Source organism: Antechinus flavipes, chromosome 2 (genome assembly GCF_016432865.1).
Source record: "Antechinus flavipes isolate AdamAnt ecotype Samford, QLD, Australia chromosome 2, AdamAnt_v2, whole genome shotgun sequence".
Classification (NCBI taxonomy): Eukaryota; Metazoa; Chordata; class Mammalia; order Dasyuromorphia; family Dasyuridae; genus Antechinus; species Antechinus flavipes.
Window position 1 is genome coordinate 507670184 of NC_067399.1, and position 25365 is coordinate 507695548.

Below are 25365 nucleotides of genomic sequence, written 5' to 3' on the forward strand. Positions count from 1 at the left end.
CAAAATGTTCTAATCCCAATCAGCATATTGCTGTAGTAACATATATGTCCATATACATGGGAACTTGTTATTTAGAAATTCTTCCAAACCCTTTTACCCTGAAATAACTCAAGCATCTCTCCAGACCATTGTGTGTCATGAATCATTGGCTCCGCAAACCCTTTCTTGTATAGACAGAACGGTAGAAAAGTTCAGCCCATTTTTAGGTTGGGCTGAATCATTTCAGTCTCTGGAATTGATGGAGTTCAACTTAATGAGCTTTCACAGTATGTCTCTTTTGAAATGTATGGTCTGATGCTATTCTACAAGAGCCTGGACTTTAATTTTCCATTGACTGAGGATACTTAATTTTACTTTCTGTTTATGATCTCACATTTAGTCATGAAACTTAAGAATATGAAGAGGGTGTTTTACTTCCTGAAGGAAACATTACTAAATGCTGAAACAACAAAATCTAGGGTGATATTTCTGTACTTCCCTCTCTAAATTGCTCACTAGCATATGTCCATTAAACTCAATCATTGCTGATTAAAATTCCAACCTGCCCCCCCCGCCCCGCAAATTCTGTGATATTCTCAAACATATTATTATTCCCTGTAAGAGAAAGGAAATTCTCCATTATCAGTACTTGTACTAACACAAAATACAAATTTATATGTCTAAATATTTCTTTGGGAAACTGTGGCACTGTGTAGGAGGGAGATGATTGTAGCAACAACAACAAGAATAATAATAATACATTGTGGGGATCCCACGGGTAATTAAACATAATTGGTGGATTGTGCTCACTTAGCCTCCAACACAGAGAAGTTCATTCCTTTTTCTCAAAAACAAAACAAAACAAAAAACACCTCTAAAAACCTTGGTATGCATTACTGAGTCATGTGACTGACTCATACTCTTTTCTCATAGGGTGAAATTGGTGAACCAGGGCAGAAGGGAAGCAAAGGAGATAAAGGTGAACAGGTGAGTTGCAAATTAATTTTTTAAAGTAAACTTCTTTTGGATGTGTTCAGATCAGCATAAATATTCCAGTTGTGAATAGTGAGTACAGGTTGCTTTCAATTACTCAGTTCCATGAAGAACTTGTATGGGCCAGACATTGTATTGCTGCTTAGGATTCAAAGACAAAACTGAAACAGTCTCTGCCTTCAAGAAACTTACACTCCATTGGGGAAACGATAAATACACATACACACACACACACACACACACACACACACACACACACACAAATAAATACAAAATACATATGAAGTAAACTAAATAAATACAAACTAAATTTGGGGAAATCAGGGAAGGTCTTAACAACCTCTTGTTTCCTCTTATGAACAATAAGACGCATTCTTAAGAAAGTTCATTCTTGAAATGAGCAGAACCAAGAGATCATTATACACAGCAACAACAAAATTATATGATAATCATTTCTGAAGGAGATAGCTATCTTCAACAGTGAGATGATTCAAACCGGTTCCAATTGTTCAGTGATGAAGAGAGCCATCTATGCCTAGAGAATATATACCCATATATACTATGGGAACTGAGTGTGATTCACAACATAGTATTTTCACTCTTAAAAAAAATTACAATATCATCCATGTAAAATTAGTACAATAATAATATTTTTATGTGTAAGATATACTATTTATTCATTCTACAGAAGATATGTTTACTTATTTGTCATATTGTCATGCTAATATTTTCTTTAAATAAAAATCAAAATGGATAAAAAAAAAAAGACAGTTCTCTCTTATTAGGTATGTCATTAATACATATTTACAGGCAGAGCACTTCCTTTGATACGTTCCCCCACCTGCATTCCCTTATTAACAATTAACTCATTGGCTCAATCAGTCAATATTTATTCAATGCTTACTTTGTACAAGCTCCTATGTTAAGCATCCAGGGAGATTACAAAGAGAATGCCATAGTCCCTACCCTCAGATAACTTACACTCAAGATATATATAGACAATATGAAATAAGTCATTAAAATTCCTAAAAATTTTACAAACTCAGTGCAGTGAGAGTTGAGAAAAAAGGGGAGAGAACCATGTGACTATTTGAGCCTATTAGTTCAAGTGCATCTGTGTTTTCAGAAACTACTCTAAACATCTCTCTGTCTTGCCTTTTTACAGGGCCCACCAGGTCCTACAGGTCCTCAAGGACCCATTGGACAGCCTGGTCCCTCTGTGAGTATTCATCATTAATGCTAATGCTAATGCTAATGCATCTACTCTTTCTGGACAAATAATTTCTTTATTTGGATGTATTCAATTATGTTCCTATAGGGAGGTGATGGAGAGCCAGGTCCACGGGGTCAACAAGGTCTTTTTGGTCAGAAAGGTGATGAAGGTCCAAGAGGTTTTCCTGGTCCTCCAGGCCCAGTTGGATTGCAGGTAACTTCACGAGTCAAGGAAGAATGCTCAGTGTGACACATATCTTTATAAGGTAGAGGTTTGGTACCAAAAAAAAATCATAATAATATTTCTGTACTTTTGCCCCCAAAGTACCCACTAGCATATATACCCATTAAACTCTTATTTTCAACTTATTTTTGATGTTATTAATCCCCTCTCATTAATACCTTTATAAGATGGTGTAAGGGTAAGCCCCTGCTACCCTGAAAGAAAGTTATATAGATAAGATAAATAAACAAAAGGATGAGGAAGCCAGATAACTTTCTATGTCCTTCTGAGTCTCATTGCCTCTGCAACCTTGTATCTGTAATCACTAAGAGGTATGATGTAACAGTATCCCCTACAGTGTTCCTGAGACATTTCATCCTCCCATAGGGCTTACCAGGACCCCCAGGTGAGAAAGGAGAAACTGGAGACGTCGGTCAGATGGTAAGCATGATTGACCACAATTGCCAGGCTTTCTTCTAATTTGACAGTTTTTATCCATCACAAATGCTGAAGACTCATTTTGTTTCCCCAGGGTCCTCCTGGTCCCCCTGGTCCCCGAGGACCATCTGGTCCTCCAGGAGCTGATGGTCCACAAGGTCCTCCAGGAGGAATAGGAAATCCTGGAGCAGTGGGAGAGAAGGTGATTTTTTTCTTATTTATTTATGATTTATAGTCAATGATTATTAGTAAAAGAGAATTGGGGTGGGTGGGTGTTTACATTTAAATACATAAAAGTCAGTCATATATGTGTATTCATATGTGCACACACATGATAGATATGATTATGTGCACAAAACTAAACCAGAGTATATAGGCAGATACGTAGCATGCTGCTCGCACAAATATACAAATCATTATACATATGGAATGTGTGTGTATACGTGTGTAATTTCAAATATATAAATAAGTTTCTATTTCCTATCTAAAAATACAATTTGTGCTATGGGAATTCTGAACCCAGGAAATTTTAATGGGGAGCCATTAAATATCTGTTTACACATAAATAACCTCCTTGCAAGAAGATTCAAAGGAATACCATCAAAATTCTTCCTTAATTTCTCTAAGCCATGGTTTTCCTCATTTGTAATAAAAGAATATGATAGTAGTGCTTACTTTACAGGTTTGTTGTGAGGATCAAATAGTATAATAAATGTAAGCACTTGGAAAGCCATAAATATTATCTATTATTATTATTATTCCTATACCTTCCAGCAACTAAGTATTGAAAAGAAATAACCAGCTCTATTGTGAAGCATCATAAAACCTATTCTTAGAATTTCCATTTTTAGTCAAATTGTTATTTGCCCAGAACTCTGAATCTTCCAGACATAATATGATTTCTTCCTTTCTTTTTCCATTGGTATCCATGAGCTCTCACTACTTTGTAAACACTTGACATTTTTTCTTTGCATAAAAAGAAGGAAATGGATGTGAAGTCATCTACATACATTCCATATGTAGTTTGCAGTAGATTTTTTTTCCTGACTTCAGGCCTTTAAATAAAAAGTAATCTTCCATCATTGATTTTTTTTTTAAAGATAAAGGAAATTAAAGAGAAATTTAGCATTCCAAGAACAAAGAGAATATTAGGATTCCTCTGCCAACAGATGTGCATTTATATGTCAGTCAGGGTAGAGCAGCCAGTAGTGCTGCTATCAAAAGGCAATCTTAGGGGCAGCTAGATAGTACAGTGGATAGAGTACCAGCCTTGAAGTCAGGAGGACCTGAGTTCAAATCTAGTCACAGACATTTAACACTTCCTAGCTGTGTGACCCTGGGCAGGTCACTTAACCCCAATTGCCTCAGCAAATTAAAAAAAAAAAAAAAGGCAATCTTATAAGCATATTCTTTTTTTTCAGGAACAGTAATATTCAGAGAGAAGCAGTTATTATGTGTAATATACACCTTAAAGGAGGAGACTGAACTTGGAATTAAGAAGCCCTCGGTTCAAATCCTGCCTTAGCACAAGTCATTTAAGCTCTCTGGTTTTCAGTTTCTACATCTATAAAATGGGAATACCTCTTAAGATCCCTTTTTAGCCTACGTTCATGATATTCAATTGGATAATTGTGTTTCCTTTTCTTCCAACAGGGTGAGCCTGGTGAATCTGGTGAACCTGGCCTTCCAGGTGAAGGTGGTCTTCCGGTAAGTGGAAGAGCTTTAAGCATAACTAGAGATATGCTTTCATCCAGATGAATCAGGATGGCATGGATAGAGATATAATCATATTGTTCTATAATCAGGTCATCTCCTTGAGCTGTTCTTTCATTAGAAAATGAGACATTGGGGTTACCCTGTGAATTGAAGCAGGATTTTTACAACCCTTCACTTACCTCTTCAAGTAGAGGTGTCCAAAGCTCTTCAAGGCTTTGCCAATGGAATTTAGGCTCTGATGCATTCTAACACAAAAGAATGGCTTGGAGTTTGGCTCCAGAGATAGACTATGTATTTTGCTTCCAAGATCCAAACTAGCTAAGCCCTAAGATGTTCATAGCCAGAATTATGACCACCATATAATGATATTTATAGCCACTGAAATTTATAAAAATCATTGACTTAGGCACAGAGGTGTTACAATCTCTGTGTGGAAGAATATCCACATTAAAAAAAAATGTATCTCTAAAAATACCTAGGAGAAAGATTATAAGCAATATTGCTATTATTGTTGTTATTATCATTCTAGCTGGTTACTAACATATGTATGGAATGTTCTTATTAATAGTAATAATTATATATAATCTCTAGCCCATAGTTTTTAATAAGCCTAGAGAAAAAGAAATCCTCTACAATACTCTAGGGTTAGAAAAAGTTTATTTTATTCTCCCTCATTCTCTCCCCTCCTTCCTATCTGTCTTTCTGTCTTATGGCCTATTGTAAGAAGACTGGAAGGAAGCTTTGATCTCTTCCACAACTATAGTGTGTACATTGTTACCTCTGAGAAGCCAGAGGTTAAAAATCATGTTCAATGATGTTAACAACAATACATCCTAGATTTACTACTTGTGAGCTAGGGGAAGTTAGGGTACCTCTTTGGGCATTGATTATCTCATTTGTAAAACTCAAGAACTGGCTTGACCTAAAAGAAGAGCCACAAAAAGATAGTTTTTCCCTTCTTCTCCAAATGGATGGGACCTTCTGGGAGTACAACTTAAGTGACAGGAATTTTTCAGTGTGCTGACTAATTTTACTGAAGTGTTTGCCCTTCTATTTTATTATGAGAGGGATGCGAATTGAGAAACTGAGGTGATATTAAAAACTATTATTATCATTTAAAAAAGACATCAGAGCTGGACTAGATAGATTTTAATTTTTAAAATTGTTTTTAAATAGATGTTATTTTTCCAAATGCATGCAAAGATAGTTTTCAACATTCACCTTTGCAAAACCTTGTGTTTCAAATTTTTCTCTTCTCCCCTCCCACCTTCCCGAGACAGCAAGCAATCCAATATAGGTTAAACGTGTACAATTTTTCTAAGCATATTTCTATATCCATCATACTGTGTAAGAAAAAATCAGATCAGAATGGAAAAAGTCGGAAAAAACACAAGCAAACAAACAACAACAACTATAAAAAGATGAAAATACTATGCTTCAACCCACATTCAAACATAGTTCTATTTCTGGATGCAGATGGCATTTTCCACCCCAAGTCTATTGGAATTGCCTTGACTCAACTCATTGAAAAGACCCAAGTCCATCATAGTTGACCATCACATATAGATTAATGATTCTCAACCCAGGCTCTACAGATTCCCAATGAGTCTATGAATAGATTTTTGAAATAAAGGAGATCATGAACTTGGATAGGGGAAAAATTCTGTATAATTAATTTCCTTTGTATTTTATTTTGTGCATTTAAGAAGATTATTGTCATAAAAAGTCTAAAGACTTCACCAGATTGTCAAAAGAATCCCATGATGCAATAAAATTTAAGAATCCCTGGATTATATGATCTCTTGCAAGGATTCTTCCAGATCTAAATCCAAGATGATAATTCCCAATTGAAATTTTGAGGTTTTTATAGAATGCTAGGTTGGTTAGACTTCTCTAGGATCTTCCTCTTCCTCTTTGTCCTCCTTCTTTTTCCTTTTCCTTTTTCTTCTCTTCTAACTATTTGTAATATCATTTGGCTGGCTTCAGCAGCATTGTCATCCTCTGATTCGGGCAATGACAGAACACATTCTCATCCAAAAATGCCAACAGCTGTACTCCTGAAGTAGCCCCAGAAAGCAGACAGTCTTCTTTAATGTATAACCATTTTGTGGTTTTAAGCTTTCAAACAGCTTTGTCAGGCCCTCCCTCTTAAGTGGGGAGTGTGTTAACTGGAGAAGAGGGGAGGACTCCTTGTCACTTGAAATGTTGAATAAAACCAGGGCCAAGTAACAATGGTGACCAATAGTGATTACAGAGAAACCGCAGGGATTTTTTTGTCAGCTCATCAGGAATTGCCTTTTTGCCCCTAGGGACCGAAAGGAGAAAGAGGAGAAAAGGGTGAATCAGGTCCCTCTGGTGCTGCAGGACCTCCTGGGCCCAAAGGCCCACCTGGTGATGATGGACCAAAAGGAAGCCCTGTGAGTATCTGCATGATGCCAAATGAAAAGGCAGAGCCTTCTGATAACTACATCCACGCAGATGTCAGATGTGTCCGTTTCTAAGCGCTATTGTTTTCCCTGAGTGTCAAATACCTTCCTCTACACCGCACTTTAGCAGTTTTGACATTACTGCTGGTAGCAAGTACAATGCCTTAGAGGCAGCAGACACTTCATTGGTCTATCACCCCTATGTGTCATTCTCCCATATGACAAAAGGGGCACTCCGAGTCAAAAGATCTGAGTTTCAGTCCCAGCTCTGCCATCCATGAGCTGGGTGACATTAGGCAAGTTACTTAACCTCTCTGAATCCTCTTCCCTCTTCTGTCAGATGGGAGTAAGAAGATCTGCTCTCTAATTCCCACAATGACCAAATGCTCTATAAAATTTAGTATTCCCCACTGTTAAGGTCAGCTAGGTGGTACAGTGGTTAATATGCTGGGCCTGGGGTCAGGAAGACTTGTCATCTTAAATTCAAACCCAGCTTCAGATACTTATTAGTTGTGTGACCCTGAGCAAGTCACTTAACCCTGATTTGCCTCAGTTTCCTCATCTATAATATGAGCTGAAGAAGAAAAGGCCAATCAATATCTTTGCCAAGAAAACCCCAAAAGGGGTCATGAAGAAAAAAAATTGAAAAAAATAATTGGACAGCAACAGCAATATCCTATTGTTTAAACACTAGTTGAAGAAAAACAACCTGGTAAGTGGTGAGAACTGAGAGATGCTGCCAAAAGTCTAGAGGGTTTTTTCAGGAGTCCTGTTAGAAAAATATATCTGGTGTAGACTAGATAGAAAAGCTTCAATTTGCTAAGGTAAGGAGGGACAAGGAGAGGGACTGACTCATTATTTCATTGCTATAGAGAATTTCTCAATAAGGAAACTCTGCCAATGCAGGTTGAGGGTTTCTTTGAAATCTGTAATCTTAGATAAATTGCCCAGACCACTGAGAAGTTAGGTAATTTGTTCAAGATCACATAGCCAATATGTGTCAGAGAAAGGACTCTAAATCAGATCTTCCTGCCTTCAGGACTAGATTTTTATTTACTATACCAAGATACTTTTCAAAATACTTTATGGAAAAGATTAATTTATGCATAAAATGAACTTGATAAATTTATTCTTTCATTCCCTTGTTTCTACTGGAAACCAAACATGTTACCAAATATGTTCTATATGTTACACTAAGACTAAGAGCAAAATAACGTTGATGTCAGGGGCTAGGTGGCATGGTGTTCTCAGCTGGGTAGATAATGACTTTGAGATGTTTTTCTCTTTTGAGGGCCCTGTTGGTTTCCCTGGTGATCCTGGTCCCCCTGGAGAGCCTGGTCCTGCGGTAAGTTTCAAGTGGGCATGGTTACTGTGGTCTGAGCAAAGACTTTGAACTGCCCTTTCTCCCACCCCTTTCATCCTAGGAATTTTTTTAAGCTACAAAGAGTTGCATTTTGCTGCACTATTCCCTCTTGGCTTCAACATTTTGATGGCTGTTAAAAAAGAAAAAAAAGAAAAAAGAAAAATGCATTTCCTGTTTTTAAGCACCTCCTTGGAAAAAACAAATTGCCTCAATTCGATACAGATTTTATTTTTTGAAGGGAATGAGGCTACTTTTGAGGTTCATGTGGCCTGCTGATAAGCAGAATGCTTTGGAAAGGCTTACTGATTTTAGGGCCTCTGTAAGAAACTGGGGGAGTTAGAATTAACTCATTTTTTTTTCTTCCATAGGGTCAAGATGGTCCACCAGGCGATAAAGGAGATGATGGTGAACCTGGTCAAACTGTAAGTTATTTTCAGTGCTCTAGATCCACTAGGAATCACATTCCAAGTTTGCTGGCAGAAAATAATGCTATCATTCTTACTTGGCATTCTCACCTTGCTTTGCTCATGGGGAGAAATCATTTGCTTCGAAGGGTTTTGGTCCATTTCTGTCTAGAGCCTAGAGGGTCTGAACCAGATGACACCTCTGGGACTTCTCCAGCTCCCGCCATCTGTGCATCTATAACCACAGGATTTCTCATCCTAAATTGGATGCTGAGTTTATGATTAAATGTGGCCCTGCTTCCAGCAGAGACCATTGCTTAGTATTCTACTCAGAAATAACTACAAGCTCCACCCAACCACGACCTCCTCTTCCAACAAACAGAGCAGTTGGTTGTTGTGAAATGACATGCCCTGAGGGTGAGAAGCTTATGTCCAGAATCTTGGGATTTGATTGCTCCCATTCCACAGTGCAGCAGAGTTGCAGAATGGGAATAGGTAGTGATTGTGCAGCCACAGATAGGACATTAATTAGACTGTGTAACCTGTAACAGAGAATTCCTTGGGCTAGATTAATGCAGGCTCCTGTTAATATGATTCCAAATTTCCAGGCGTCTGTGCTATCAGGTGCTAAGGGAGAATAGGAAATACTTTTCAGGCTGGCTGGGGAGAGCTCAGAACTGAGTGTAAAAGGATTATTGATTACTAGTCCCCCTGCAAACTGGTTAAAATCTATCCATTTTGGTTCATGTTAATCAGGAAGCCTTGATTCCAACTCTTTTCCCATTTTTTTTTCTCTAAATCCAGGGATCCCCAGGCCCTACTGGTGAACCAGGGCCATCTGGACCTCCAGGCAAAAGGGTAAATGACTTTGAAGAAAATCTTGGGCTTTTGTTTTTCCACATGAAGCAATCATCTACTTTTGTTCTTTTCTGGGAATCTAAGTGATGTAACCAGGACTTTGGTGGGGAAGGAGTTTCTGCCGGATGTACTTTCCACTCAACTTCTATCATTATCATAGAACAATGCCAGTTGTGTAATAGCACATAATGTTTACTAATTGATTTGCTTATTGATTGATAAAATGATATTACCATCATATCAAGTTCATGCCAGACTTTTTGCATGATAGACCAAGTTCTATCAGTAACTGAAGAATAGATCAGACTATCCAGTGTAATTTCTTTCTCCCCATTGAAATTTTGTATAAATCAGAACAAAGTTAAAAGACATTTGCATGGTGAATAATGTAGATATATGCTTACCTTTCCTAACCAAGCAACTTAAAAGGGAACTAGAAAAATGAGGCCAGATCATAGACATAGCAACAATTCTCATCTTCCTGTTATTATTCTTTGTAACTTTAATAGATGGGGGAAAGGACATTGAAATTATATTAATATTCTGAATAAGAGTCTATGCAATCCTCTATAATCCTCAATTCTTATCAATCATAGATCTTCATGTTCAATTGGTGAATGAATGGATGGAAAAAAGCCTTTATTAAGCACTTTCTGTGTCCCAAACACTATATTAAGTGCTGAAAATACAAATACAAGGACAAAGACAATTTCTGCCCTCAAAAACTTACATTTCAAAACAACACACATAAAGAAGTGGTAATCATGAAGAAGCTCATTGGTCAGGAAAATTACTGGCAGAACAAGAGGGTCATGGAGTAGTCGTTTGGCACACCAATTAAGGAACAATGGCAGAGTTAATTTGGTCTTGTCTCCGCAATTAGAATGAAGCTTCTGCAGCAAGAACAGGAGTAGTAGTAAAGTGAAACATTGTAGGAACTTTCCTAAGATATCATTCCAAGAGAAGTGCTCATGATTGAGAGCAGCAGGGCCCCAGGATTGAGGTTTCTCCAAGATATGGTCTCTTGTGTGGGCTGCAAAGCATAAGTGGAGGAGGTGGCCAGAAAAAAGAGGGTGAATGGCCTCATATGTATTCTCTGTTTTTGTTAGGGTCCTCCTGGCCCAGCTGGCCCAGAAGGAAGACAAGGAGAGAAAGGAGCCAAGGTAACTTGCAGTTTGTCCAGATTATTCTTCATAATACCCGAGAGGGAATTGTTTGGAGGGTCGAAGGGGTGGGGTACAGAGGTGATGAAAGAAAAAATAATCAACATTTAACTTCCTAGCCCAGTTGTTCAATAAAAACAGCAAAACTTTGGGCATTGGCTTCAAAGAAAGTTGTGTTTTATTCCAACCTTAGAAATAGTTAACACACACCAGAAGAATGTAATGACTTTTTTTTTTTTTTGTCTTGCTTAGGAGTGGTTCCTTATAGCATGTGTTTATGTTTAAGTGTCTGTCTGCCAAGCTGCATATGTTTGTCTCTCACTGCCATTGTCCTAAGGGCTTTATAGCAAACTCCAGGACTATAATCCTGAGGAGTCATTGTCATAACTTCGAAAAGATCTAAATACACAAATATTTGGGTGCAACTTTGTGATGTCTGAATGTGACCTTAGTCATTGAACTTCTCAGTCCTCTGTTTCCTCATTGGTAAAATAAGAGGGCTGAAGGGAAACTAAATACTCCTTCTCAGCTTTAAATCTATGATCCAATCAAATAGGAAAATCTTTAAGACTTACATTTGCATTAGGGGATAGTGTGGGTATCTGAATTACACTTCAGAGAAAATTTTCTCTCTTCTCTTTTCTCCACAGGGTGAAGCTGGCTTGGAGGGCCCACCTGGAAAGACTGGTCCAATTGGTCCCCAAGGTGCACCAGGCAAACCTGGTCCTGATGGCCTTCGTGGGATTCCAGGCCCTGTGGTAAATGTCTTATTGATCAAAGGGCAGCTTAGCCTGAGCACTGGAGGCCAATTCACAGTACAAGCAAGCTAGAATGTAGGCTTTCTGTGGGAATGTCAAATCACTCTTTTTAGCAGTGTAGAAGTGGAGGGCAGAAAGGTTTTGGGAAGTGAGAGAGGCATAGATTATAATTGAAGAGGCTATTGTGCTTGAGCCTTATACAAAGGACATGTATTTTTCAGGGAGAACAAGGTCTACCAGGATCTCCTGGCCCAGATGGTCCTCCTGGTCCCATGGTAAGTGCCACCTATTATCTTAAACATTTCCAAATGTACAAACTTGGTGAGAAATACCTGTGGTTTACTTTACTATAGGAAACTCTAAATCAGATAAATCCATGTTCATCAGTGCTAAAATATGATTCTTCCTATTTTTCTCTTTCAGGGTCCCCCAGGTCTTCCAGGTCTAAAGGGAGATTCAGGTCCCAAAGGTGAAAAGGTATGTTGTCTGTTACAAATAAAGCTGATCTCTTTTAAATAACACCATCTTTCTCTTCTATTGCCTGCTCCTGGTTAGGAAGAAAACAGATTTCAGGATCAATCAACAGTGAACCTTTATTATGTGTGTTATGAGATGTTAAACCAGTGCCAGATATTATTATATATAGAACTTTGAGGTTCTGTAACTTCATCAATGTGGGCTACCACAAACAAAAGTCTATCTTGATTTCAGACATAGATAATAGCTAACATTTGTATAATGCTTTACAAGTAATATTTCATTTTATGCTCACAAATTTGGGAGTTAGAAGCTATCAATATCCTCTCTTTACAAATGAGGAAACTGAGCAAGACAGTATCTGAGTAACTTGCCTAGAGACATACATCTAATTAGTATCTGAGTTGTGGCTAAATGTTTACTCTTTGGTCACCCTAGAGGTGAGCCTCTTGGAACTTAGGCTGGTGGTCAGACCATAGAGATGCAATTTATTAGCAGGCCTATGTTCAATGCGTTTCCATAGATGCAAATGAAAAGATGAAAAAATGTTTATTGAATGTTTACTATGTACAAAAGTGTTTTGCTAAACACTATGGAGACAGAATGTAACACAATTCCTGCTCTCAAGGAATTCAACATCTAATCGGGGAGAAAATGCATGTGAGTGGTCTCAGGTACAAGTCAGATGGAAAGGTCTTATGCTCCTTTAGCATTATCTTGAGTATCTTTTACATTAATAAAATGGAATCCATTCCTGATGTTGGACTATTTGATGGACTTTAACTTTGAGAATTGTCTTTTCTGGATCTTCAGTAACTGTAGCTGCTGATGAAGATTGGGCCAAAGCACTTGCAGAGACAGTTGTAAAATTGAATCTCTATACAAGTTGCTTTCCTGACTAATGGAGACAGGACAGTTGGAAACAGGGCCAACAATAAGGGGCATTATCCTCAAGGCTTTTGAGCTTACCAAGAATGCTACTACCGTGAGATGAGGATGATGGATTCCTTCTCCTCTGTGGTTGTACTCCTGGATGATAACTGTAGTGGCTTGGCTAGAAGCAGACACAGCCTCCAAGAACACAGGGTCACCTCTATATCATGATGAGACATCAGAATAGGTCTTGAGTAGGGTACTAAGTATGTACTAATGTAAGATACTAAAATGTTATGAGAGCTGGGAACAAGTTCCACAAAATCCTACTGTGATGAGCTCTTAAAGGTGACTCTAAGCAGAGTTCAAGCTCTGGTGGGTCTTAATGTCAAGTTGAAAAGACTGATTCCAAAATCTGATTCCATTATAACCTGCTGTCTAATCACTAACCTAGTTCTTCTATCATGAAGTTTGACACCAAGTGATGAAATTTTTTACAATTTTGAACCATTAAGTAGCATTAGTCTCTGCCCTCCAAAAGGTTATATAGTACACGACATAGATACATTGAACAGATTGAGAAGTAGTTTGCTTCTCACTATATGTGCAGAATGAATTTAGAGTAGAAAAAAACATCATGGGCTAGAATAGCTTGGGAAGGTTTCATGTACAAAGGCAATGTTGAAGAATGGACAGGATTTGGTTAAATGGAAAGCACCTCAGAAAGCAATTCATTCTAGGTCAAGGGAAAGAAAAAATATAAATGTAGGTAGAATTCACCAAAAGACTTTCCTAATTAAATTGAGTCTCCCCAAAATTCATTGACCTTACTTCTTAAGGAGTCCTTATGTCTATGTATGTGCCTCCTTCCCTTAAGACTAAATATGTTTTATACCTTGTTTTTCCAGATGTATCTCTCCTCTCCCTCCTGAAGGTCATTTTTTAGCCACTTACAAAACAGGCACATTTATTTTTCATTTACTGCAGGGTCATCCAGGTTTGATTGGTCTTATTGGACCTCCTGGTGAACAAGGTGAAAAAGGTGACCGAGGTCTTCCCGGACCTCAGGGTTCTTCAGGTCCTAAAGGAGAACAGGTAGGTGATCTGGGACCTAGTTTATATAGGTTGTCTAACCTTTTCAAATTAGAGCTGTAGAATTATAGAGATTTAAAACTGGGAAAAATCCTTAGAAATCAATAGTTAGGTAATACATGGGAGAGTACTTCTTAAATTCTCTACCAATGAGTGATGGCAAGATTAATTTTATTGTTATCACCTTCATCATCATCATCCATCCATCCCAAACCCCTCATTTTCCAGTTAAATAAACCGAGGTTCATATATAGAACTTAGCTCCCTGATTCCCAATGTATCCCTTTTTCCAAGTAAAAGGGGTTAGAGATAGGAACGATATCTGTGGTTTCATTAGTATAGGGAACTTTTAGACAAAGTAATTCCTTTTCCCAATGCAGGCCAGCAACTTCTTTGTAATTTGTACTCTTAGAAAAATGCCTAAGTCATTGAGAGGTTAAGTGACTCACCTAAAGTCACACAGCCAGAGTACAGAGAGGTAATACTTAAACTCAGATCCTTCTGGCTTTAACACTGATAGCTAGCTCTTTATCTGCTGTGATGCGAATGATACATTACTGCCTCTCTTCAAACTAAAAGGTAGTCTTCAATATAAAAGTGATTTCTATATTTCCCTATTTTATTACCCAAGTGTCAAGATGTGTAAATGTGCTGAGTTTGACAAATGGCCCCCTGTAAAATAGAGGCACACGTGTCTTCTTCAAGCAAATGAGAGTGTCTGTTGGAGGACTAATTCAAGGATTCAATAGTCATAATAAGAAGAGTGATAATCATTGGCATTTGTATAACACTGTAGCATTTGCCAAATACTCCATACACATTATCTTGTTGGAACCTCACAATGACCTAGTCAAATTGACATACAATATAAAAAATAAGTCAGTCAGTAGCATGGTAGGGAGAATGAGGATTAATGGCCTTTAAAAGAATGGTGGAGAGGTAACAAAATAAAACCCAATTTGCGTGTGTGCTGCTTGCTTGAAGAGAATGGATTTTAATATCCCTTTATCTCCTTTTTCTTTTCAGGGTATAACTGGTCCTTCTGGTCCCCTTGGTCCTCCTGGACCTCCCGGTTTACCAGTGAGTATTGGGAAGAGTGAATTAGTTGTGATTCCACTCATTTTGATTCAAGAGTTTCAGAGATGTTTGGGACAGGTTGAAGGATAATATGAGGAGGGGAAATGGGAGACATCATTGGACTTCATTTTCCATGGACTGACTGATTAAGTAATGCAGCTAAGTGATGCTCGCTCTGGCGAGAGAGATTGAGGTGACCACTGGGCTGGTTAGAACAGAACCCTGAAAGCAGAGTTTGAATTATGAGAGATAGGAGCTAGACAGCATCTTGTACAATTTCACTGAGTGAAGTAAGGCTAGTAAATTGGGAATTCCTATTTCCACATATCAGTAGGCATTGTAGATACCCTCTGTACTCTTGGAACAATTATGATACCTGCTTCACAGGGTCAATCCTTGCCAAAACTAATGGATGAAGCTCCTCTTTATACCCTCTTCCTCCTCCTACTATGCTTATCCTGTGCCTGACCAGCAGTAACCTAATGCTGTCCCTGGCAACAAGCAAACTCTTTTCTCATTCATGGTTTACCCAAATCCCTATGACAAAAATTGAGCTTTCCTTCCCTGAATATTATACATTTAGCTTTCACAGGGACATTTAGCTAATTTGATCAATTAAGTTCTGACTTTATGCTCTTGAGAGAGTGCACAAAAGGACACTTATAAGTAGCCTATGTACATTTTCAGGGAACCATCTCCCCTTGCTCCATACCTTTGTTAGTTAACTTATTACTCATTCTAATGGTGAGAATTTTGGTTTCTACAAGAGACTGGGCAGGGAATATACTTTAGGGGTTGGCAGAATGTCTTGGTAGCTTCAGTTGACTCCTCCTTTCCTACATTTGGGTTGGTTTGACCTCTTCCTCTCTTACCTACACAAATAGCACATTTATTCATTCACTCATTTTTAAATGATTTAAATAAAAGGCAGGAGTCAATATGAAGTGTGAATAAAGTATAAGACAAAGATAAGGTTATTGAATTGAATAACCTTTGAAAACTTATATTGGATCACATATACTTTTGACTCAGATGACATGTCAATTAGTTTTGCTGAACTACTTCCCCCTATCTCTTTTATTCTCTGTCATACGGAATGATTTGCTGGCCAAATAATAGAAAGAAAGGAGATTTTGGAAATGCAGGTGATATAAAAGTGAAAGATATAAACTAAAATTGTATAAATAAGGAATTTGTATCTGGAGGGGAAGAGAACATAAGTGTAGAAAAAGTTATTAACCTGGATCTAACTTCCTGTTTTTTTTATTTTCAGGGCCCTCCTGGTCCCAAAGGTGCTAAAGGTTCTTCAGTAAGTGCTGCATTTACCAAAATTTATGGCTATTATTTTTCAGAATCTCAAAGTTGGAGGGAGCTCTCAGACCATTTAGAACAACCTTTACCTGAATAAGAATCCTCCCCTATAACATCCCTGACAAGGACTCTCTACTTTTCTCTGAGACCAAATAAAAACAAATCTAATCTGATCTACATGTAACAGTCTGTCAAATACTTAGATAGCTATCTTGTGCCTCTTGTTGTTCATTTTTGAAGAGTACCAATGACATCAATGGTGATGTCTTTACCTATCTGTGAATTTTAAGTGAAGCAGAATTGTGCTGTTGTCAGGTTCACTTTCTCTTCCTGAGTTAATGAAGTCCACTGGCAAAGCAAACTGAAGTCCACTGACAAAACAAAAGTCCAGATAACTGTTGGCCCAAGAGGCTGTGGGTGATCTTGGTATTTTTGATGCTCAGCCAAGATCTAAGAGCACCTGCTTCTTGGACATTGGAACAAATGTTCTACTATTTATTCTACTATTCCACTAGGGGAAACTTTTCATGTGCTTGGGATAGACACTCCCTTATTCACAGTAAGTTTGAGACCTGTACTTTTTTAACATGGTTTAACCCATCTGTCAAGATGATTTCTTAGGGCATGACTTCTGTGTATGCTACAGTCTCTTGGAGCCATAGGTATGAATTGGGTGAAAGTAGACACCGAAGGTAGATGAACAGCTCTGAAAAGGGCTAGGCAAGTCCTCACACCACCCATACATATACTCTTCTACAGGCTACAAAAACCTTAATTCTTTCAACAGTTTGTCCTGTTTAATCGTAGGCTCTTCATTCTGATCACCCACTTTTGGATTCCCTCCTGCTTGTCAATATCTTTCCTATATGGCACCCAATCTTAGGGTTTTAAATAGTCAGGTGATCCAATTGCATTGCTTAAGACATTGAGGAAAATTTTTCTACCTCTGAGATTAGATTGAGCAATTCTTGTTTTAGCTATCTTTAACCTCCAGTTTCTCAGTTTTTAAAAAGGAAAAGATTTGGGGAAAGGGAAGAGAATGTCTCTAGTGAATCCCTGACTTTCTTATGCCTTCAAGCCTATCTGGCCTTAGAGTCCGAAAGTGCTGCTGTTGAGTCTTGCCTCGACATATATTGGTTACATTGGTTCAGCCCTCCCCCAGAATTTCAGGCAATTTTTAAGTTGCAAAATAGATTCTGATTTGCTTTGGCAGAGGGAGTTTTTTCACTGGGCATTAAAGAACAAAAGGAAGAAAGAGAGATGAAGGGAGGGAGGGGAAAAAAGAAAGGAGAAAAGAAGGAAGGAAGGAAGCAAGCAGGAAAGGAAGGAAGAAAATTCAATAATTCAATTAATTGAATTCAACTGGGTCAGATAAAATGGTTCATCTCTAATTCAATAGTCTGTCTCTATAGTGGAAGGGTATGGTTTCCCCTTTGATTTTAGCCTCACTAGAGAATGTCCAAAAAAGGTGACCAGGATAGGGGAAAGGTCTTGGGGATATACCAAATAAGCATCTGTTGAAGGAATTGAACATTCATAACCTAGAGAAGAGAAGATTCAGCCTGGGACATGATAGTTGTCTTCAAGGATTCAGAAAATTTTTGTAGAGGAGATGGATTGGACTTCTGCTGTCTGGCTCCAGAAAGTAGAACCTGGAGCAATAGCTATAAGTTGCAAAATGGCCATTTTTTATTGGATGTCAAGAAATGCTTCCTGACCAGCAAAGCTGTCCCAAAGTGGAATGAATTTGCCTCAAGAGGTGGTGGGTTTCCCCTTCTTAGAGAACCTCAAGGGCAGGCAGAATAGATATCTGGCATATTAAAATGGGGACTTCTTTTGTGTATGGGATGGACTAAATGTCTGATGAGATCCCTTCTAGCTCTCTAGGTCTGTGATTCTGAGCAGATACCTTAAGTTGGCATTGAACATGGGTGGGGTGTGCTGCCATACTCAACCTGCACACTGATAGATACCTATAAATCCCTAGGATCCTTAAATCTTCCTTAAAAACTTATGAATCTCTTATTGTTTTATCTAAATCCTCTATGAATATTTCCAAGCTAATTAACCCTGACCTTCATGTCTTATTCTAGCTGTGTGAAGAAGTACTTGCTAGTTGTCCCTAAATTTTGTTCTTTCAAAATCCAAGGACACTCATTCCAGCATCAGGAACATACTGAACAATCTGTAGTCTCTCTTTCCATCCCTCTTTTTGGGGTTTATTTTTATAGGCTTTATCCTTGTCCATTCTCAGGTTTTTTCTTCGAAGACCTTCCCTGAAGTCTTTCTTTTAAATTTTTAATTATTGAAAAGACTAGAGATATTCATATGAAAACTACATTTTATTCCATTATTACTAATGCTCTTTAATGGTTACATGTCTTTGCTTTTCTCTTTTTCTCCAGGGTCCAACAGGTCCCAAAGGAGAGGCTGGCCATCCTGGTCCTCCTGGTCCACCTGTAAGTAGTTTTTGAAGATTGAAAAGTCCATGATGGAATTCTCAGTAACTCATAGTAACATTAAAGTCATAGCATTTTTCCCCTAGGAAATCCAAATCACAGGGAGAGCTCAAGGGAAGAAACTGGATAGGATTTAATCTTTTGGTAGGAGGTGACCTTTATGCTTAAGAAATAGTGTAGCAAATGAAATGCTGGCAAATTTCCTCCTGAATTAAAGAAAGTATTCCTTGAATTTTATTCCCAATCTTGGTTTTATACATATGTATGTAAACACCTAGCAAATTAAAGCTTCAAAAGTGTAGATTAGGCATTCTTTAGGTGTATACTCCTGTGCAGTTGTGGGTGATATAAAAATGTAGATTACACAGTCCTTGTTCTCCAGTTGTTCACAGCCCAGCTAGGGAGACAAGACACATACATAAAACAATTAGCTATACAAGGCAGCATGTAATCAAGTGTAAAATTACCATAGAAATTCAGAGGAGGGAAATATACTTTTAGAGTATTTCAGGCTGAGGGATTAGAAGAGGGAGAACGTGAGCTGAACCTTGAATAGAATAAAGACATTTGATTTGTTGAAAGGACTAGAGAGGATATTCTAGGTTGAGAGAACATGTAAACAAAGAACAAAGTCAGGAACAAGACAGGGATGTGCTTGGTGGGAGTGCATAAAGAGGAAATACACTGGATTAGAGTTAAAATTGAGGACACCAAAATGAATATATGGGAAGTCTCTTCCAGCTCTAAATCTCTGATCCTTATATTGGAGGATTTGAGTAACAGGTTTGGTTAATTCTAGAGAGTGATTGTTAAACAACAACAGCAATGTGATATGATAATAAGAAACACTTAAAGAAGGTTTTGTATCATGTGTATTTATCCAATCCAACATATATATGTATATGTATATATAAGTCCCTTACTGCTTATGAGGCAGTAAGCCTTCTGCATGCAAATAGATAAAAATATGCATGTTAAATTAAGGAAAAGGTAGAAGAGAGCTAACAACTAGGAGGGTCAGGAAAGATTTCCCATAGGAAATCATACATAGGAGAATCCCTCTGTGGGAAATCTCTCTTCTGGATTGTAAACTCCATGAGGGTAAGGACTATATATCATTAAACTTTGCAACTCCCCCACACAGTCCAGCAAAAGGCCTTACCCTCAGTAGGTGCCTAATAGATGTGTATTGAATCAAATAAAAGATTCATTGTACAGGATGAATTATAATAGGGATAGAGAACTTGGAGACAAAATACCTGTTAACCTAATACAATAGGTGTGAGGTGATGAAAAATTAGCTTTTGTTATAATAAATATAGGCATCCTTGAAGCTTTTTTTACATTGGAAGTGTTTGCTCATTTTGATTTTGCCTTTTCCATGTCATAGGGTCCTCCAGGTGAAGTCATTCAGCCATTGCCCATTCAGGCTTCTAGGACTCGACGGAACATTGATGCCAGCCAGTTGCTTGATGATGGCAATGGTGAGAACTACATGGATTATGCCGATGGCATGGAAGAGATCTTTGGCTCACTCAACTCTTTGAAACTGGAAATTGAGCAGATGAAGCATCCCTTAGGCACTCAGCACAATCCTGCTCGTACTTGCAAGGACTTACAACTCTGCCATCCTGACTTTCCTGATGGTAAGTGGAGAGCCAGCAAGAAGACACTGGGCTTAGGATCAAGAAGATCTGAGTTCAAATCTTGCCTCCAGTACTTATTAGCTGCATGACCCTGGGGAAGTTATTTAATTCTAGCCTCAGTTTCCTCACATGTGAAATAAGAGAAATAATAGTATCTCCTAGGGTTATTGTGAGAGTAAAAAGAGATAACATATGTAAAGTGTTTTGCAAACTCACAATATATAAATGTTATTGTTATTAGGGGAACCATGGAGCTAGAGAAGCCCAACTCAACATAATTTATAAACCTATTAGGTTTTTTAAAGTCCATGAGGAAGTCAAGTATTGTACTTATATTAGAAAAGTAAATCATTTCAGCATCTCATTTCCTGTTTAAGGAAGCTCAACAGGAGTATTGGGTTTTTAATGCTTTTGACTTTAGATTACCCTTTATAAACTACTCATTAAAATTTTTAGATAAATTATTTTAATAGAATTTGAACCCAAGCATATAAGTAAATTATTCCAAATTCATCCCCTGCATTAACTGTCCACTCTGCTTTTTCGTTATTACTTGCCCTAGATGTGTCAGAGGTCCAGCTGAGTCTATAAAACTATTCTGTAGATTTCCTTTGTGAGTTCAGTAGGGGAACAAAGAGGTACTTGAATTATTGCAAACATTTAAAGTATTAAGGTAAAATGGGACATTAATATCCAAGTTAGAGGAAATATTCTAAAAATCAATTACCTGAACACTGTCTGACTCACTTTATCTTTCTGAAATCCAGGTGAATACTGGGTTGATCCTAACCAAGGGTGCTCCAGGGATTCTTTCAAAGTTTACTGCAATTTCACAGCTGGTGGAGAAACTTGCATCTTCCCCGATAAGAAATCAGAAGGAGTAAGTGCTGGTGTAATTTATTTCTCTCTGAAAATTTATTCAGTGTGCAAATTATGCATCTGGTAAGTTCAATTGGATAGTCTCAGTTTACAAGTGAAAACTAGTGATTGATCTATTACTTCCTAATCGTTTCAGGATCAAGAGAACTGACTTCTAGAGGTATGACTTAAGAGATTTTAAAATAGAAAATTATAATAAATGAGTAGAATGAAACATCAGTTGCCTGGAAGTTTCAAGAAAAGGAATATGTTGATGAATTGGGATCAATGCTTAAGTAGAATCTCCTTTTTAAGTTCAACCATTTTTGAATATGTTTCTGAAAATTCCTGAGTCCCTCTCCCATTTTAGCTAGTTCAGCCTAATTAATAACACTGGGTCTTTGTTGAGGATTTTGCAAAACTTTGGCCAGCATTTGAAGTAAATATGGGAGATCAAGGTGAGTGGTACATCTGTGGGAACATCTGTGGGAAGCTCCTGCTTGGACTCTTATAATCCATTTGATTTTTCATAAATTGCATCTTTCTCCTAAAAGTTCAATGACAGAAAAAAAATTTCCTGTTTAATTAGATGTTAAAGTCAATTGCATTCTGATTCATGTTATGTCAGTTTTGTTTGCCTCGTCACCATGGGGATCTTATTTTCTTTAAAGTCTCTTTGATCTATTGGATTGGGATTTAGTCTCTTTATTAGAGAGAGAGAGAGAGAGAGAGAGAGAGAGAGAGAGAGAGAGAGAGAGAGAGAAAGAGAGAAAGAGAGAGAAAATATGAGCTCATTTATTTTATAGCTAATAAGATAGCTCATTCTTTTTTAAAGTTTGACAATTTTGAGAAGGAATGAAAAGAGGTTCTTGCTGGTGTTATAGTATAATGCTATCCTTTACAACTCACTTTTATTTTTAAATGTCCACTAATCTTTGCTATCTTAGCATGGGGAAGAACTCTAATCTTTCCCCATGAATAGTTTTGTTGAAGTCAGTATAGAAAATGTAAAATGTAATCTTCCTAGTTAATTCCATTAAATCCTTGACAGGAGCACAGAAATTCAGGGTTGCAAAGGACTTCAGATATAAGGTGTACCTTATATCTAGACATTTCCAGTAATTACACTCAGCTCAAAGACCTCCAGGCAGCCCAATTTCATTGATGAACAACTTTGTTAGGAGGTTTTTCTTTACATGAAGCATAAGTCTACCTTTTGGCATCTCCTATTTATTGCTCCTACTTTTGCCACTGGGGAGCCACAGAGAATATCTAATACCTCTGTTCTATAACAGTCCCTCAATTGTTTGGACTCAGGTATAGAGGGAAATATAAGCTTTACTGGGTATACTCATTAAGTGATACTTTCTTTTTTATGCCTTAATCTGCATTTTAACTTGGTTTGGTCCATATAGAAAAAATTGATTTTAGGCATATCTTGGTTGCTTCATCATAGAAATGAAAAGGATTTTTGAATAGCATACATACTTAAGAGAATTGTTGATTATTCTTAATATGGGCATTTATCTATGGGTTATAAGATATTGACCACATTTAATAACAAGAATCATTTTAGATTTTTTTTCAGTTTTGTAAATATAGCCTTTGGGTAGTTGTTCAGGGCCATAAAGATTTATGTTAGGCAAAAAGTGTAGATTTCATTTTTTTACAACTGTGTACATACCTCCTGTGAGGGGAGAACAGACGGGTAACTGTATTTTATTGTTGGGTAATTTTTGTTCTTAATTGCATGCCTGATTCAATTTGTGTCCCAGCAAGGTAATGAAAATATGTGTTTGTTGACACTTTTCCAACCTTTTGCCTTCCACAAAAATCGCAGCAGAGGCAACCTGAGACCAGAGGATTGGGATAGAGAAAGGAAAATGTCAATGTTTCTTAGTCAGTAAAGACTGTTTAAGTTGGTTTGGAAATATTTCTTCATTAAAAAGACAAAACATATACTACAACTAAATCTCAAGCTTTCAATGAGGGCAAACTCAATCATGTGAATATAGTATTATCATAGTAGTTCAGTCAATGTGGCCAATATGAAAAGAAAAAAAAACCTTACAAAAACGTTACAGAATTCTTCAGTGTTGCCTTCACCAGGAACAAAGACATCAAAGTTGTACAGGGACTCATTTCTGGCAGATCTTGAATGAAAATTGGGCAGTGAATCAATGCTGGGCCTTTATAGACCAAAACACATCAGAACCAGAAGAGACCTTAGAGATTATCTCTTTCAACTCCCTATTTTACAAATAAGGGAACTAAAATTCAGAAAAGTGATTTGCTTGTGGTTGCTTTGTAAGTATATGATAAAGCTGGGACTAAAACCCAAACTTCCTTATTTTTTGGCCAAGCCTCTAACATACCTATAATGAAATTGATTTTCATATGTCTCAAAATAAAATCAGATTCATCGCTTTATAATGAGCTGTCCTCAAATTTGAAGGGTTTACTTTAGTGTGTACACACACATACACATATACATACACTTGTATATAGATGTAAAGTCATAATGTATATACATACAATACATATATATGTATGTGCATATACACACATGTATGCCCATGTATATACATAAATATATGCAAATATGTCTATGTTTAGCATGTACAAATACTGCATATATGTATACATACATATCCTTTCAAATATCTGTAACTTTAAAAGCTAGATCCCTAAGAGGTTTACTATTGAGAATTAAGTCCTAGCATGAGGGAACAGTATTTAAATACAAGTTCTCCTGGGTCACAATCCTTCTTCCTGCTAAATCATTTTGGAAATGGGCTATATTATATAAGCACACTCTTGGGTCATAAGGGTCAGAAGAACTCTGGTTAGACTGTAATGTCAGTTCAGAGGATTTATGGATCTCAGGTTCAAGTCTCCCCTGATTTGCAGTGTCAAACCTTTGAAAGCGTGTAATTAAAGTGGGAAATTTCATGTGGCAAACACAAAATCAAAGGTCGCACAACCTGCCCCATTTGGTTCCAGATTCTGTCAGCTTGGCCCAATTTCAAGAATTAAATCAACTTAGAAAATGTCTCATTATTTTTAGCTTCCTCTAGTTGCCACTTATTCATTCTGACTAGCCTCACTGTGGGTAAATGAAAATGAAAGGTGTCTCTTAAGCACAAAGATGCCTTCCATTTATGGCTCAGCTCTCCCTGAGCGGCTCAGAGTATTTTCTTGCCTTTTAGTGGCGGAGATAAATTGTAGGGAGGGGAGGTGATGAATTCATATTGACAGAATTTGCAAAGAGTCTTTTGGCCATAAAGATAAAGCTACTGATCTCAGTTTCACAGAAATAGATTTATAAAGATAGTCTATTAGTGTCTGATGCATGACTGTAATGGTCTAAAAATTACAGTACAATGGAAAGCATACTGACTTGGAAGTCAGAGGCCCTAGTATCACATCTTACCTTTGACACTTTGGGCAACTCATTTACAGATCTTCTTGATCTGTAAAATGAGAGGAAGTCTCTTCTAGCTCTAGATTTATGATCCTGTGATCAAAGATGGACATACAAGGTGGAATCTGGGGAGGGTGAGGGGAGCACAGGAGAAATCCAGTTATATCACAAGCAAAAAATGTAAGGAAAATGATTAAGTATGAGATTACAAGTTTTTCCAGGATAGGAAACCACTGCCCTGGAAATGTCTTAAAAGAATTCTTCTCTGAGAGAAGAAAAATAGTCTTAAAGACAGATTATCTTTTGATTTTGGATAGTTTTAAAAATAAAGATGGAAATAGCCAAAGACTTTGAAGGAGACAGAAAATGGACTTCTTTCAGTGAGATCTTCACCCCTCCACTCCAGAAGCTCTTTACTTTGCTGTTTTTCTGGTATGTTTTTCTGGAATTTACAGATTCAGAGGCCCTGCTAGGTCAGGGGAATGGGGGTTTGCGTTATTGACACTTCATGAAGGGCATGTAAGGACCTTGTTTCTGAGCACAGATCCCCTAATAATTCATTATGTGACTGGATGCCTGTCTAAAGCAAGGATGCCTTTCCCTTCTCTTCCTCCC

At 37.5% G+C, this 25365-nt stretch overlaps 1 protein-coding gene across 2 annotated transcripts in view; it reads left to right on the forward strand.

The window, feature by feature from the left end:
- Positions 1–25365, forward strand: part of COL5A1 (collagen type V alpha 1 chain) — a 292321-nt gene that overhangs the window by 247722 nt on the left and 19234 nt on the right. For both annotated transcript variants that reach the window (XM_051980301.1, XM_051980302.1), the window contains exons 44-63: positions 913–966; positions 2138–2191; positions 2291–2398; positions 2795–2848; positions 2940–3047; positions 4499–4552; positions 6871–6978; positions 8279–8332; positions 8719–8772; positions 9559–9612; positions 10722–10775; positions 11426–11533; positions 11755–11808; positions 11957–12010; positions 13871–13978; positions 15002–15055; positions 16326–16361; positions 18769–18822; positions 20213–20468; positions 21236–21348. In XM_051980301.1, the coding sequence (XP_051836261.1) occupies positions 913–966; positions 2138–2191; positions 2291–2398; positions 2795–2848; positions 2940–3047; positions 4499–4552; positions 6871–6978; positions 8279–8332; positions 8719–8772; positions 9559–9612; positions 10722–10775; positions 11426–11533; positions 11755–11808; positions 11957–12010; positions 13871–13978; positions 15002–15055; positions 16326–16361; positions 18769–18822; positions 20213–20468; positions 21236–21348 (1593 nt within the window). The remainder of the gene's footprint in view (positions 1–912; positions 967–2137; positions 2192–2290; positions 2399–2794; positions 2849–2939; positions 3048–4498; positions 4553–6870; positions 6979–8278; positions 8333–8718; positions 8773–9558; positions 9613–10721; positions 10776–11425; positions 11534–11754; positions 11809–11956; positions 12011–13870; positions 13979–15001; positions 15056–16325; positions 16362–18768; positions 18823–20212; positions 20469–21235; positions 21349–25365) is intronic.